The sequence below is a fragment of the Ostrinia nubilalis genome, chromosome 5 (genome assembly GCF_963855985.1).
Source record: "Ostrinia nubilalis chromosome 5, ilOstNubi1.1, whole genome shotgun sequence".
Taxonomy (NCBI): Eukaryota; Metazoa; Arthropoda; class Insecta; order Lepidoptera; family Crambidae; genus Ostrinia; species Ostrinia nubilalis.
The window spans coordinates 11,605,883-11,620,301 of NC_087092.1; the positions used below are offsets into that span (position 1 = coordinate 11,605,883).

Below are 14,419 nucleotides of genomic sequence, written 5' to 3' on the forward strand. Positions count from 1 at the left end.
ATGGATGTGAAGTTATATTTGAGAAAAAATATTGCAGAATTTACCAAAATAAGAGATTGATTTTGTCAGCTTTACAACATAACAATATGTATATGTTGAAAGATATTTCAGAAATATCTGCATTATTGTCAACAGTAAATGAGAATGATATTAACTTGTGGCATCAGAGGATGGGCCATCTCAACTTCACTGACTTACAGAAAATGGGAACGTGTACTGAAGGAGTAGAATTTGATAAAAAAGATTCTCAGATTTGCACAACATGTATTGAAGGTAAAATGACTAGACTGCCTTTTAAGAATATTGGTACTAGAGCATGTGAACCTCTCCAATTAATCCACACTGACCTTTGTGGCCCGATGGAGACCAGCTCTTTAGGAGGTGCCAAGTACTATGTCTCCTTTATAGATGACTATAGTAGAAAAGTATATGTCTATTTTATGAAAAACAAATCTGATACATTAGAGAAGTTTAAGCAATTCAAGAACTTAGTAGAAAATGAGACTGATAAAAGAATAAAAGTATTAAGATCAGACAACGGCAAAGAATATATAAACAAAGAATTTGAATTATTTTTAGAGAAATTTGGCATTCAACATCAGACCACCAATCCGTACACTCCGGAACAGAACGGATTAGCGGAGCGAATGAATCGCACCCTTGTAGAAAGAGCTAAATGTTTGATCCTGAATTCCAGATTGGAGAAATCATTTTGGGCGGAAGCAGTGTCTACAGCTGCTTACTTAATAAATCGATCACCAACCAAGGCCCTGGACTACATGACGCCATATGAAAAGTGGTCTGGTAAGAAGCCAAACATTAGTAATTTGAGAATTTTTGGATGTGATGCCATGGTACATGTGCCTAAAGAAAAAAGGCAAAAATGGGATTCCAAGGCTATCAGAATGCTGTTCGTTGGCTATTGTGAGTACACAAAAGGATACAGATTTTACGACAATGATAAGAAACAAATATATAAAAGTAGAGATGCAATATTTCTGGAGAATAAAATTAAAAACAACAGCATAATTGTGCCACTATCTGATTTGCAGCAAAATGAATCTGATGACTTATCTGGAAAGGAGACTCACAGCGAGCCTTCAACTGATACACCTGACACTCCGATTTCAAGGACCATAATTCATAATGAGAAGACAGAAATGGGGGAGGCTTCTAATGACGATGAGAGCTATCACACTGATGATGCTGATGATGAGTACACACCAGAGAAAAGAATAAGTGATGTGATACCTTCGAAAATGACATTGAGACCTCGGAATAAACAAAATACCTACTTCTGTGAAGACTTGAACGAGCCAAAAGAAGCAACAGCTTTTTTGATTAAAGAACCTGACACTATGGAAGAAGCTCTTTCAGGCCTGAATGCAAACGAGTGGAAAGATGCCATGAATGATGAATTCGAGTCGCTCCTGCAGAACAACACATGGACATTGGTTACACTACCAGAAGGTAAAAGAGCTATTCCCTGTAAATGGGTCTACAAAATAAAAACTGATGCTAATGGTGAAATTGTGCGCTACAAAGCAAGATTGGTCATCAAAGGATTTATCCAAAAGAAAGGAATTGATTATAATGAGATATTTGCTCCTGTGGTTCGACACACTTCGATCAGATACTTATTAGCATTGGCTGTCAAGAACAATTTATTTATAGAACAAATGGATGCAAAAACCGCCTTCCTGCAAGGTGACATTGACACGGAAATATATATGCTTCAACCACCATCTTTCGAATATGGAGAAGAAGTCTGCAGATTGAATAAATCCATTTATGGGCTGAAGCAGGCAAGCAGACAATGGAATCTGAAACTTACATCTGTGTTAAAAGAACTGGGGTTGAAAAGTACATCTGTGGACCCATGTATATATCATAAAACTCAAAATGGAAATATTCTATATGTACTTATATACGTAGACGACCTGTTACTGTTCTATAATAATGAAGACATGGGAAAAGAAATAAAACAACAACTGAAAAGTAAATTTGATATGAAAGAGCTTGGCTGTGTACATCATTTTGTTGGTTGGAGGATAGAACAAAACTTGCTAAGAAATGAAATTAGCATTGATCAGACTGCTTACATTGAAAAAATCCTTCAAAGATTCAAAATGAGTGACTGTAATCCAGCTTATATGCCATGTGATCCTGGTGAGAAATTTATCACATTAGAAAATGAAGAGATATTAACAGACGTACCATATCAAGAGGCTATTGGAAGTTTATTATATTTATCCCAAGGAACCAGGCCAGACATATGTTTTATAGTAAACAAACTGAGTAGTTTCAATAACAAACCACAACAGAAACACTGGCAAGCACTTAAGAGAATACTACGTTACATAAAAGGAACTATGGATTATAAATTGATATTTAGTCAAAACAAAGAAGAAAAAAGGGCACTTGGCTACTGCGATTCTGATTGGGCTTCGGATGTTAATAGTCGGAGATCTTGCTCTGGCTACACTTTTATGTTTCAGGGTGCAACAATTTCATGGTGTTCAAAACGCCAAAGCACTGTCGCCTTATCGACTATGGAGGCAGAGTACATGTCTCTTGCTACTGCTACTCAAGAAGCAATGTGGCTTAGATATTTGGAGTCTGAGTTGCACCGTGATGCTGGAACTTCACCAACTGTCATATATTGTGATAATCAAAGCACTATTAAATTTGCAGGTACAGAATCCTACTGTGCCCGCAGCAAGCATATTGATATCAGATATCACTTTGTTCGTGAGAAGGTAGCCAAGAATGAAATAGAAGTCAAATACATTGGCACTGAGAGCATGGTGGCTGACATCCTGACGAAATCTACTTCACATATGAAGATTCAAAAATGCTCAAGTGCTATGGGTTTGCGCTTAAAGGGAGGATGTTGAAATAGTTAATCGCAAAGATCATACTACTAGCGCCATCTATTATGTGCTCATGCAATGTAATACTTATTAAAAAATAAATCTGTCACTTTTCTCTTGTCACCGCAAATGTTGTTTCATTCTATTTTTCCTAAATCCAAATTAACTGATATTAGGGCAGTAATATTATAAATAATAGGAACATTCAACAGAATTAACTGTGAAAAGTCCCCATCGATCCGACGAGTGCTAAAAAAAAATTCAAGGTCAAACTTAAAAAATTCGGGTTTTTGAGATTTTCAGCCAAACGGTAACTTTTATCACAAAAATATGTATGACAAGGTTTAAGACCATACAATTATCTATCAAAATTGTCTATACAATTTCTCCTAAGAGTCAGCGTTTCTGAGATTCGATGATCCGAAGAGTCAAAAAAGTGTTTTCTTCATAACGGTCTTACACATAAATCCAATGTGATATCGCCTCGTGCCACGACTCAGCATTGTATCATGATGTGTTGTCGACGTCGAATATAAAATGATTAACCTCAATGTCATTTGTCATCTTTAATTGTCGAAAAATGTTTGCAACTTAGACGAAGGACTGCACCGTGAGTTTCTAAGATACGAAGTTTTCGTGTCTATTATGTTTAAGAGCTCTTATATGCACACGTCACTACTCTACTTGTAACTCTATGGTCACTCTTTTAGCCCGGTCAAGTCAGAAAATCCAGGTTATAATAATTCGCATAGAGCTGAAAATTTGTGTGATTGTTGAGAACACCATCCTTAATGAAATGTCAAAAGTCCCCAGCGATACGTCATTTGAAAAAAAAATTTACGAAGTCCAAGTTTTTTGCATTTTTCCGCCAAACAGTAAACTTATCATAAGAAATGATAAGAAATAGTAGTAGATCATAAAATAATCTATTAAAATTGTCTTTGCCCCTTTTTCCTAAGAGTCACCGTTTATGTGGTAACGATGCAAAAAGTTAGAGAATTCGCATTCTGTTAACTACTCCAAAAGTCCACAACTTCAACTCTATTAAAATAGTTTTGAATTGAACAGGATTACAAATACATCTTAAAAAAGGCCTACTGGGAAAACCTGGTAAAAAAAATACGCCAAATAACCCTCATAGGTATTGTGGAAACATGTGCATATAACGAGAACATCAGAACTAACTTTTTGAATTGTTCTACCTCATAATCGGTGACTCTTAGGAAAAAGGGGGTAAAGACAATTTTAATAGATAATTTTATGATCTACTATTATTTTTTATCTATTTTTATGATAAATTTACTACTTGGCCAAAAAATGCAAAAAACTTGGGACTTCGAGAACTTTTTTTCTAAATGACAGATCGTCGGGGACTTTTGACATTTCATTTAAGATGGTGTTCTTAACATTCACACAAATTTTCAGCTCTATGTGAATTATTATAACCTGGACTGTCTAACTTGGTCGGGCTAAAAGAGTGACCATAGAGTTACAAGTAGAGTAGTGACGTGTGCATATAAGAGCTATTAAACATAATAGACACGAAAACTTCGTATCTTAGAAACTCACGGTGCAGTCCTTCGTCAAAGGTTCCCCATTTTTCGATAATTAAAGATGACAGACGAAATTGAGGTTGATCATTTTATATTCGACGTCGACAACACATCATGATACAATGCTGAGTCGAGGCACGAGGCGATATCACATTGGATTTATGTGTAAGACCGTTATGAAGAAAACACTTTTTTGACTCTTCGGATCATCGAATCTCAGAAACGCTGACTCTTAGGAGAAAGTGTAAAGACAATTTTGACAGATAATTGTATGGTCTTAAACCTTGTCATACATATTGTTGTGATAAAACTTACCGTTTGGCTGAAAATCTCAAAAACCCGTATTTTTTAAGTTGGCCCTTGAATTTTTTTTTTAGCACACGTCGGATCGATGGGGACTTTTCACAGTTAATTCATAACGGTGCTCCGAACATTCGTACCAATTTTCAGCTGTATGCGAATTATTGCAGGGTTCATATCTAATTTGACTGGACTATAAACAATAGACTAAAGTTTAAGTACAGTAACTCATTTGTTTGTTTGTGTCAGTATCTTTTAGCCTTCGTTCCGGCAGCATCTCTTTACACACTGTGAGTGAAAATGAATTCAAAACAAAACTGAAAGCATTAACATAATTATGCTGAGAATTTTATATAGAATAAACTTCAATAAATATAAAATAAATTTAAATGTAAAATAAAGTAATTTAACCTACCTCGTCTATCTTTATTAGTCTTAAACAAAGCTCTTAATCGAACCTCTGTAAGTAAAAATATAAACCGATAAAAACTCTTTAACTTAAACCCTTAGTAAGTAAAAACCTCTATAACTCAAATTATTTAACGTTTCCCTTGGTCTTTATCTTATCGAGGTTCTACTGTAATACAATACGTACACCATAAAGATAAATATTTTCAAAATAGTGGATTTGAAAAAATTCTACATTGTACATCATAAAAACAATAATTCTTTGAAGGTTATGAGGGCCTATGTGTGCGTGAACTGTGTGTATGTGTGCGTGGACTTTATGTATGTATGTGTGCGTGTACTATGTATGTATGTGAGCGTTACGTACGTAGGTTAAGTACAGGGAATTTAACACCAGGCTGTCAATTAGTAGGCTCAAAAATTTGACAGAGAGGGTTCTCTATTTCCTATGTATTACTTTTCTCTATGATTCATTCTTTCTTTTTCTTCTTGAAAAACTTGCTAAAAGTTGTTCTTTTCCTTTAAAATAAAATACGCAAATCTTGAACTAGTAATTCGTGCCAAATAAAAGACTTACGGTAAGCGTACGAATACAGACAGTCTATGGAATTTTTTGAAAATTATTTTTATTATGGCAAATAATACTGATTTCCCGGATTATTACCAAGTATTAGAGTGTGAGCGAACAGCATCGGCAGAAGAGTTAAAGAGAAGCTATCAAAGACTAGTATTATCCTTGCATCCAGATAAAAGTGACCAGAACAATTCCGATGAACTGTTTTTGCTGGTTCAAAAAGCTTGGTCAGTTCTAAGGGATCCAGTTAGTCGGAAGCAATATGACGCCGAGTTGACATGCCAAGAACATTCAGAGCTGTTAATTTACGAGACTTTACCAATACAAAACATGGATTATGATCCTGTTGAAGATGTCTACATGTATACCTGTAGATGCGGTGGGACTTATTTCTTAGATCGAAGTGGCAGTGGAATGGCAGCTAAAGTGGTTATCGGATGTGATGAGTGCTCCTTCTCCATTGAAGTTTTTTTATGATTAAGTGACACTATCGTGAATGTGTATAAAATATGAGACCAGACTAAGTAAATGTGAGTTACTTCTTTTTGTGATGTTTATGATGATACAGTATTTCATCAGCATTGTTAATGTTTTAACATGTTATTGTGTCTGCATTTGAATTTCTACAGAATCTACTGTCATGTTCATTCATACAAATGTCCATTCCAGTCTCAGCAACTAATATCAATGGAAATTATTTACATTATGTTCAAAATAAGGTCTACTAGACAACATTCATCAGCAATATATGTTAGCATTATAAATACAGTGGATTTCACGGACCAGAGGATACATTGCAATTTTGTTGTTAGGTGGGTGTTTCTCTGCTATTTGGAAAATCGTCCATACAAGGCTGTCCTGAAGTAATTTTATTAAATGTTGAGAAATTTTGTTAACGAAATTCAGGGCAATAGCAATTTAAATACATATCTCAAAAAAGCCCACACATTTTCTTCTTAGTTTTTGAGTTATTGGCGATTTTTCGCAAAATTGCGACAGGGGACTGTTGCAACCACCCAGGGGAATGTGTTATGGACAAAAACAGTTAGTATTTTTCTTTGAGTAAACAAACTCTTTATTTTTCTTTGCCATTATAAAAATATGTAAGTTTTTGAAACAAAAAATATTATTATTAAAACAAATATTACTAATTTATAATGACTTTTCTTAAGCCTAATAACAGTAGCATTAAACTTAACGAACAATTAAGTTTTAAGACTTAAATTGTATGACACTAAAGTCAGTCTTTATAATAATCAAAAATGTAGTATCCTGCCTTTTAAAACAGAACCAAAAAAATACAAAAAGTAATAAACAAAAAACATTATTACTGCAAATTTTTGTTTTTTGACTCCGTTTCTGGTGAATGTAATATTGAAACGCTATTCTTGTTATTTCGTGTTGGGTCAGATGATCTTAAAGGCGCCTGTTGTTCTTCTGCGAAATCTTCTGAATCAGATGTAGGTATTTTCCCTTCCGAAATTATTTGTTCATTATCATCATCATCAATTCAGCCATAGGACGTCCACTGCTGAACATAGGCCTCCCTCAAAGACTTCCATGTTGATCGATTCGTAGCGGCCTGCGTCCAGCGCCTTCCTACTACTTTTATAATGTCGTCGGTCCACCTTGTGTACCGTAAAACGCAGCGTGGGACGTTCACGCGGCCTCCACTACAGAACCTTGCTGCCGATATGTTCCTTCCTATTGCCACTTCAGCTTGCTAATCCGTCGGGCTATGTCACCGACTTTAGTTCGTTTACGGATCTCCTCATTTCTGATTCGATCTCGTAAAGAAACACAAATTATTTGTTGTCTTCATGACTTTCTTTTTTGCACGAAACTTAGCACAGTGCTCCCTCCAAACCTTTTTTACAGCCTTATGCTCACGACAACTCATATCTTTAACTGATTTTATTTAAAGTTTTTCTTTTTTCTTCTTTTTTTCAATTTTTCTTTTAGGGTAATGTTTCAAGTCGATGATATCATAATTGCAGCAGCTATACGTTTTTGTTCTAGAAATTCTTCTCATGTTTCACGTAGCTTCTTTTTCGGTGAAATTTTGAGATAATACCTACTAAAAAGACGTTATTTTAGTGGTCAAAACCTAGGAAAACAGTAGTATGAACAGTCCCCTGTGGTATGAACAGTACCCTGTGCTATGAAATGACAGGGGAATGTTCGCCAGGGGAATGTTATTTTTACGTGAATACTTCATAAAACAATATCATTTAAAAACATTAAAATAAACGCAACTTATGTGGCTACATACTAGAAGATTAATTAATTTAAACAAATTGTCGTTACTAAAACTCTTAAAATAGTAAAAAAAAGGCTCACCAGGGGAATGTTTTCACTGACGGCCGAGACGCGTGGTTCACCAGATGACGCAGTAGTAGCATTAAACAAAATAGCGGCTGTCCACTAGCTACACAACTGAACAACCTTAACACCTATTGCGTTCCGTTTCGCGATCTAAGTGCTTTGCGCCAAAACTAAATATGACTTTAAACCGGTTTTAAAATTTTAACAGGGGAATGTTTTAATAATTTGAAGACAGCATTCTCAGAAGGATATTTTGATTAAAATTATATTGTAAACATTGTTTGTGATGAATTAAGATGCTAACTGTTATTGTTAATGTATTTGGATATTTTTTATTCAAATATCAACAGCAATATAATAAACATTTGTAACAATATGTGTAATTCTGGAAAAGGGACGTACCAGGGGACTGTGATTTGAGACGTTTGAGGTTATTTATTCGAATATTCCATGATTAAATTACTAAATATGCTATGTCATGCTAAGAATACCTAATTCTATGTCGGTATTGATACAAAAACCTGAGAAATTTTAAGGTTTACTACACAAATTTAGCTTGGGACAGCGATTTTCCATTTAGTGGAGAAATGCCCAGGTATATGCGTAATGAAAAATCTCTAATACTGTGTTATTTATGTATTTATATTTTATTTTAGTAAAATTATCTTTAAACTGTTATTATTTTCTTTTTTATCTATCCTCTGTTAAAATTGTACTGCTACGCATATCTATTGCCTCGATTAAAATTGAGTTTTAAGTAGAAATAAGAAAAAATTTGCTCTGAAAGGAAAAATGTTAGTGTGATGAGCATAAGAAAAGTCATAAAAAGTTTAACTTTGATTTGATTAAGTACTTAGGTGCAAAAGTAAAAGAAATTATTGTTTTGTTTTACTAATACCATTTATTCTGTGGTTAGAGCTAGAACATAAATATATAATTTCGACAGGGTAAAGTTATTATGGTTAACTTGTTAAAATGAATGACTAAATTAAAAAACTAGGTATATAAATCTAAGATAAAATTTTGTACAATTTTCAATAATCTAGGCAGTTTCATATAAAGTGCATAAGAAATAAATTATACAGTGTGAGTCACGTTAAAGTGTACATATGAAAATAGATGAAACTAGACCTATTTTTATCGACAAAAAAGTGGTCAAAAAATTTTTGAGATTTTTTTTTAATTTTTTATATGATTTTTTTTCTTCCAATTACTTATTGTAAAGAAAACGTAATAACTTTTAAACTAAGCGGTATATCCTGATAAAATAAAAACAGTAATAATGCTACATAACAGGCGATACTAAAAAAATACATAAAATACACAAAAAATGCCAACAAATAATAAAAAATGATACTTTTTGAAAAAAATCTGCTTAAAAATTCGTGTTTTTTTGGTTATTTTATAAATTTCTCCAAAAAATGCCCCTATAACCGGTGGTTTTTATTACTTTGTATTATTTTCTATCGTATTATCTTTATAAAACCAAAAATTGCATGTCTCTATCCCTATCACAACATTTGCTATGATCGTTTGAACAAAGGCCTGCCACAACATTATTCTCCGCTACAGGTAGAGACAATTTTAATTTTAACTAAAATGCTTATTTTACTTCGAAATCTTTTGTTTTTATTTGAAATCTAACTTGTCTTTATCAAAATTACAAATCTAGAGCCATTTTCAGTTTTGATGTTAACGAAGCGTTGAATGGCGCGCCCGGAGAGGCTTAGTTCAAACGATCATTGCAAACGTTGTGATAGGGATAGAGACATGCGATTTTTCGTTTTACGAAGGTAATACGATAGAAAATAATACAAAGTAATAAAAACCACCGGTTATAGGGGCATTTTTTGGAGAAATTTATCAAATAACCAAAAAAACACGAATTTTAAAGCGGATTTTTTTCAAAAAGTATAATTTTTTTATTATTTGTTGGCCTTTTTTGTGTATTTTATGTATTTTTTTAGTATTGCCTGTTATTTAGCATTATTACTGTTTTTATTTTATCAAGATATACCGCTTAGTTTAAAAGTTATTATGTTTTCTTTACAATAAGTAATTGGAAGAAAAAAAATTCAATAAAAAATTAAAAAAAAATCTCAAAAATTTTTTGACCTCTTTTTTGTCGATAAAAATAGGTCTAGTTTCATCTATTTTCATATGTACACTTTAACGTGACTCACACTGTATAAAAGTAGGTATGTAGGTACTAGAAACATTTCGATTTTCAAGTGGATTTTGATTGGATTTAATTATAAATTTCATTAGTCTTAAAATAAAAGATCTAGGCTATCACATAGGCAAATTATAATTTTGTATAATTTTTGCTTTCACAAATACTTCATTGGCAAGAACTAAATAAAACAAAAAATACATCCATAGTCTTTACATAATATTCTACAGAGAATGAAGAAATAGAGAGATAAAAACAATTATTGCCAGAGTGTACAAATGCTAAGCGGATTGCCATAATACAAAAATAGCAAAACTGGCATATAATATCATTGCCACCTCGTGCTATGTTCTTGAAACATGGCAGGGTAGCAATATTATGTCACATTATGGTAAAATCTTCCCATGCACTCAATGAGATTACATCTTTTTAGATTACCAATTGTTTGCTGTGTTCAAACTAACTTATTAAACTGGCATACACAAAATATTTACACATTGTGCACACTTTTGTACTTTAAAATAAGATTCACATAAATATGCGAAATGTCCAATTAAGGCAGTCAATGACCATACACACTCTGCGAGCAGATTGCTTTCGTATCGAACACGTCGTTATGACCATCAGCACAGTCTCACTTTGTTCACACATCTGTCCATGAAGTTCTTTTTTCTTTTTGTTTGCGTTGCAGCGTCTATGGGCGTGGGCAAAGAGAGCTGCGTGTGCATTTGCTCGTCCGCCTCCAGAATGCCTTCACAGCTGCGGCATCGCCTCGATGTCTTCTCCGTCTCGTTACAATCTAAGTTGTCACTGCTCTCGGAAAGTCTCTCGGGTAGGCTGTAAAGGGATTTCTCCGGGGACGAGGTTTTGGATGTGCTACTACTACTACAAAGTTGATCACAGCTTTGTGAGATTAAAGGCAAAGCTTTTTCTAACGATGATTGGCGGCTTCGTCGTGGTCTGTAAAGAAGACAAATAATAAGATTAGACTTTGGTAAGATAGTATAAAACCTAATTTCCATGCGTACCTATATTATAATACTCAGTTTACTACATGAAAAAAATTAGAAAGTTATCGAGACTGGAAGACCTAAAGTAGGCAGGCAGGCGTCGGTGGATCGAAGATCTGGTATAGGTTACGGGAAATGCTTTCTTTGGGGGAATTTTTGTCCAACAGTCTGGGTTGAATCGGAAAGCTAGTTACCTAACGGGTGGCAGGGGGGCCTCTAGTCAATCAGCTGCGGCCTTATAGGCGGTTGAAAAACAATTGACGTTCGCAACTAAGTAGTACACAAATGTTAGTTACCTAACGGGTGGCAGGGCGTGTATGGTAGCCTCTAGTCAATCGGCCTTATCGCTGCCGCGGCTCTCGCACGAGGCCATGCGTTGGTAGTTGGGCGGGCCCCGACCGATGGCGGCGGTGCTCGGAGCGGACACGTCTCGTGAGCGTAGCGGCCCGTCCAGCCGGTTGGCGAGGTTCGACTTGCCGCGGAGGAAGCTGCAAGAAGGATTAGGTTTAAAGTTAATTTTTTGACACATTTACAATAACTATTTAGGATCGACAATGGCACATCAAGGTAAAAACTGTGGCAGTTACGAGTAAGTATGTTGAAGTGGTCTTAATTTCATGTTCATTATAATAGTTTGTTCATTTATGGAGAAAAAAGGTTTACTGCTACTGCCCAGGGCAACTCCTTTCGAGCTAGACATCATGATGCAGTCGTGCGTTTGCAAGACCGCATACGAAGAGCGGTTACGCAATAAGTAAGCAGACCTACGTCCAATTACAATCCGTGAAATTACGGTACGGAATAAGCAGTCGTAACGTAGCTAACAATTTTTTAGGTAGTTAAATTTTCGTCATTCTACCATCTAGGTTCAAGGAGTTAGTTTTCTAGAACCTAGAGCTAGTACCTACCTATTATTAAAGAGCGTTTAAGTATTATTCTTCAAATACCTTTCAAGTTTCTCCACGCACGCGTCCTGGTAGTCGTGGATCCACCGCACGCCGTTGAAGTGGCAAACCGCGCGCATGTCTGCGGGCAGGTCTTCGGGCTTCGGCCAGTCGAAGTTGTCCGTGATCGGCACGATGTTGCACTGCGACTCCAACGCTGCTACTATCTCCTGGAAATTAATGAATTACAATTTAGATACTTTGTTACGGAAATTCATAAAGTTTAAGTAAGTGTAGACTTGGCTTCAAATTGGATTTCAAGGAACAATAATGACGTCCCGTGTTCACTTCTATTAGATTTTTGAGGATTTAGACCAGTGGTTCTTAACCGGTGGTCCGCGGACCACTGGTTGATTGATTTTTTGCTTGATTTTTTGCCAAATTCCAATGTCGAATTACTACATGTGATATAACCATAACTTAAATCTCAAGGATAAATTATGCTATGGACGTGACTGACGAGTTTGAAGTTTCAGCAAAATTATAAAACTGCACCTTGATCGTATCGTTTGAAAATATACAGACGACTTTTGTGACTAAATACTGTAGCATCATCTTATGTAACTGTAATACACTACAATAGGCAGACTATAATGTGCTGTTGACTGTACTATACCACCAACACCATAGCCACACCATAAATCTACTCGAGTCGAGGCAATCTATTCTGGGGTCAAGGTAACAGCGCCAGCAGTGTTTTATAGCTGAAGTAGGTCGTTGTTAAAGCCCTTTTACTTCAATTCAACTAGACATTAATTGTTATTATGTTTCGCGCGGTTTCGAATGAAAAGTATTTCAACTCACCCGATGCACCCAGTCTTTTTGTTCATTGTCGCCCTTGCATCTGTCCAGCGCATTCGGCGTCAGAACCAGCAGGAAGTGTTTCGCTTGTCTAATGCTTTGTAGCAGGTTGTTATCGAATTTCCCAGCTTCTAGCCTCTCCACGTCGATGAAGACTGTGAACCCTCGGAGTTGCAGGTGGACTTTCAGAAGACTGGCCAGTTGCGAGCCGTTCGACCGTCGGTAACTGACGAAAACGTCCAAATTCTTCTCCATGTTTTCTTCGCCTTTGATCGGTAGTGTGCTTTCGTATGCTGAAAGTAAGCACAGAGTTATTATTACACAAACTTTTGTTTAGTAAGAATTTGTGGTCTACAATTTTTTGGTTTAATTCAGTTTGTGTTTACTTATTGTAACATGCAGTTCCGTAAAATCTAATTTATTTAGAAAAAGCCAAACATGTAAACAAACTATTTCCATTTACTCTTTGCGATTGTGTAAATTTGTGAAAAAATATTAATAGAAAGTGATTTTAGTGCTTACAAACATACTCAGCTTTACACACTACAATGTTTTTAAATAAATAGTAGGTACTAGGCCAGTAGAATTAAACACAAAAATTGATTAAATCGGAAATAATTCCTACAAAAGATTTTTTTGCTTTAATGGCTTTATTGGTTGCCCATTAAGACTCTCCTAAGTTTTCGACTTCGACGGAGTTGTGCTTAAGTGGTGGGAGCCCCCGAAAGGGGCGTTTTTTCGGTTTTCCGGTTATACCGCGTAAAGGACTTACCCTATCGAAAAGTGGTCTTCATGACGGTTAAAGGGCACTTAATCCTGCATTGAATAAGACCAAATTCATATGTTTTGGACAAACCGTTCTCGCGCTAAAGTTCGGCAAAGTAGAAAATATACGTATAATTAATGACCCTCTCCACGTCCAATGGCTTGTTACCCACATGCTTCCAAGCCTTGTAAAGGGTCGCCTTAACCAGTGTAACCCTAACAAGGCTCACGAGTTCGATTCGCTTATCCTTGTTCGTCCCAGCCGTTCCTTAACTGCGGTTGCTGCACCTCTTCCTGGCACTCTCCTGAACGACTCTGTGTTACCTAATGTGGCTGCCCCTCTTCCTTGTACCCTCCTGTACGATTTCATTGCTTAGCCATATGCCTGGTCCAAGGTTCGACGCCACAAAATCAACTTCGTACGAGTGAAAATAGTTTAAATACTATTTCCCGTGCTTGCAACATTTTTCTTTACTGCTTCGCCTCTATTAGTCGTAGAGTGATTGTATATATCCTATAGCCTTCCTCAATGTATGAGCTATTCAACACAAAAATAATGATTTCAATCAAACTAGTAATTCTTAAGATTAGCGCGTTCAAACAAACAAACAAAAAACTCTTCAGCGTTTTAATTTGAACTTGTTGTTGTTGATTTTTGGCGTCGAACCTTAGACCAGGCATACGGCTAGGCAA

The 14,419-nt window shown here is 35.6% G+C and overlaps 1 protein-coding gene across 4 annotated transcripts in view; it reads right to left on the reverse strand.

Annotated features, from left to right (window-relative positions):
* Positions 1–10,322: 10,322 nt before the first annotated feature.
* The window catches only part of LOC135071929 (NAD(+) hydrolase sarm1), a 102,162-nt gene continuing 98,065 nt past the window's right edge, over positions 10,323–14,419 (reverse strand). For all 4 annotated transcript variants that reach the window (XM_063965815.1, XM_063965816.1, XM_063965818.1 and 1 more), the window contains 4 exons: positions 12,965–13,254; positions 12,164–12,330; positions 11,513–11,704; positions 10,323–11,166 (listed from right to left, as the gene is read on the reverse strand). In XM_063965815.1, the coding sequence (XP_063821885.1) occupies positions 11,548–11,704; positions 12,164–12,330; positions 12,965–13,254 (614 nt within the window). In that variant the 3' untranslated portion in view covers positions 10,323–11,166; positions 11,513–11,547. The remainder of the gene's footprint in view (positions 11,167–11,512; positions 11,705–12,163; positions 12,331–12,964; positions 13,255–14,419) is intronic.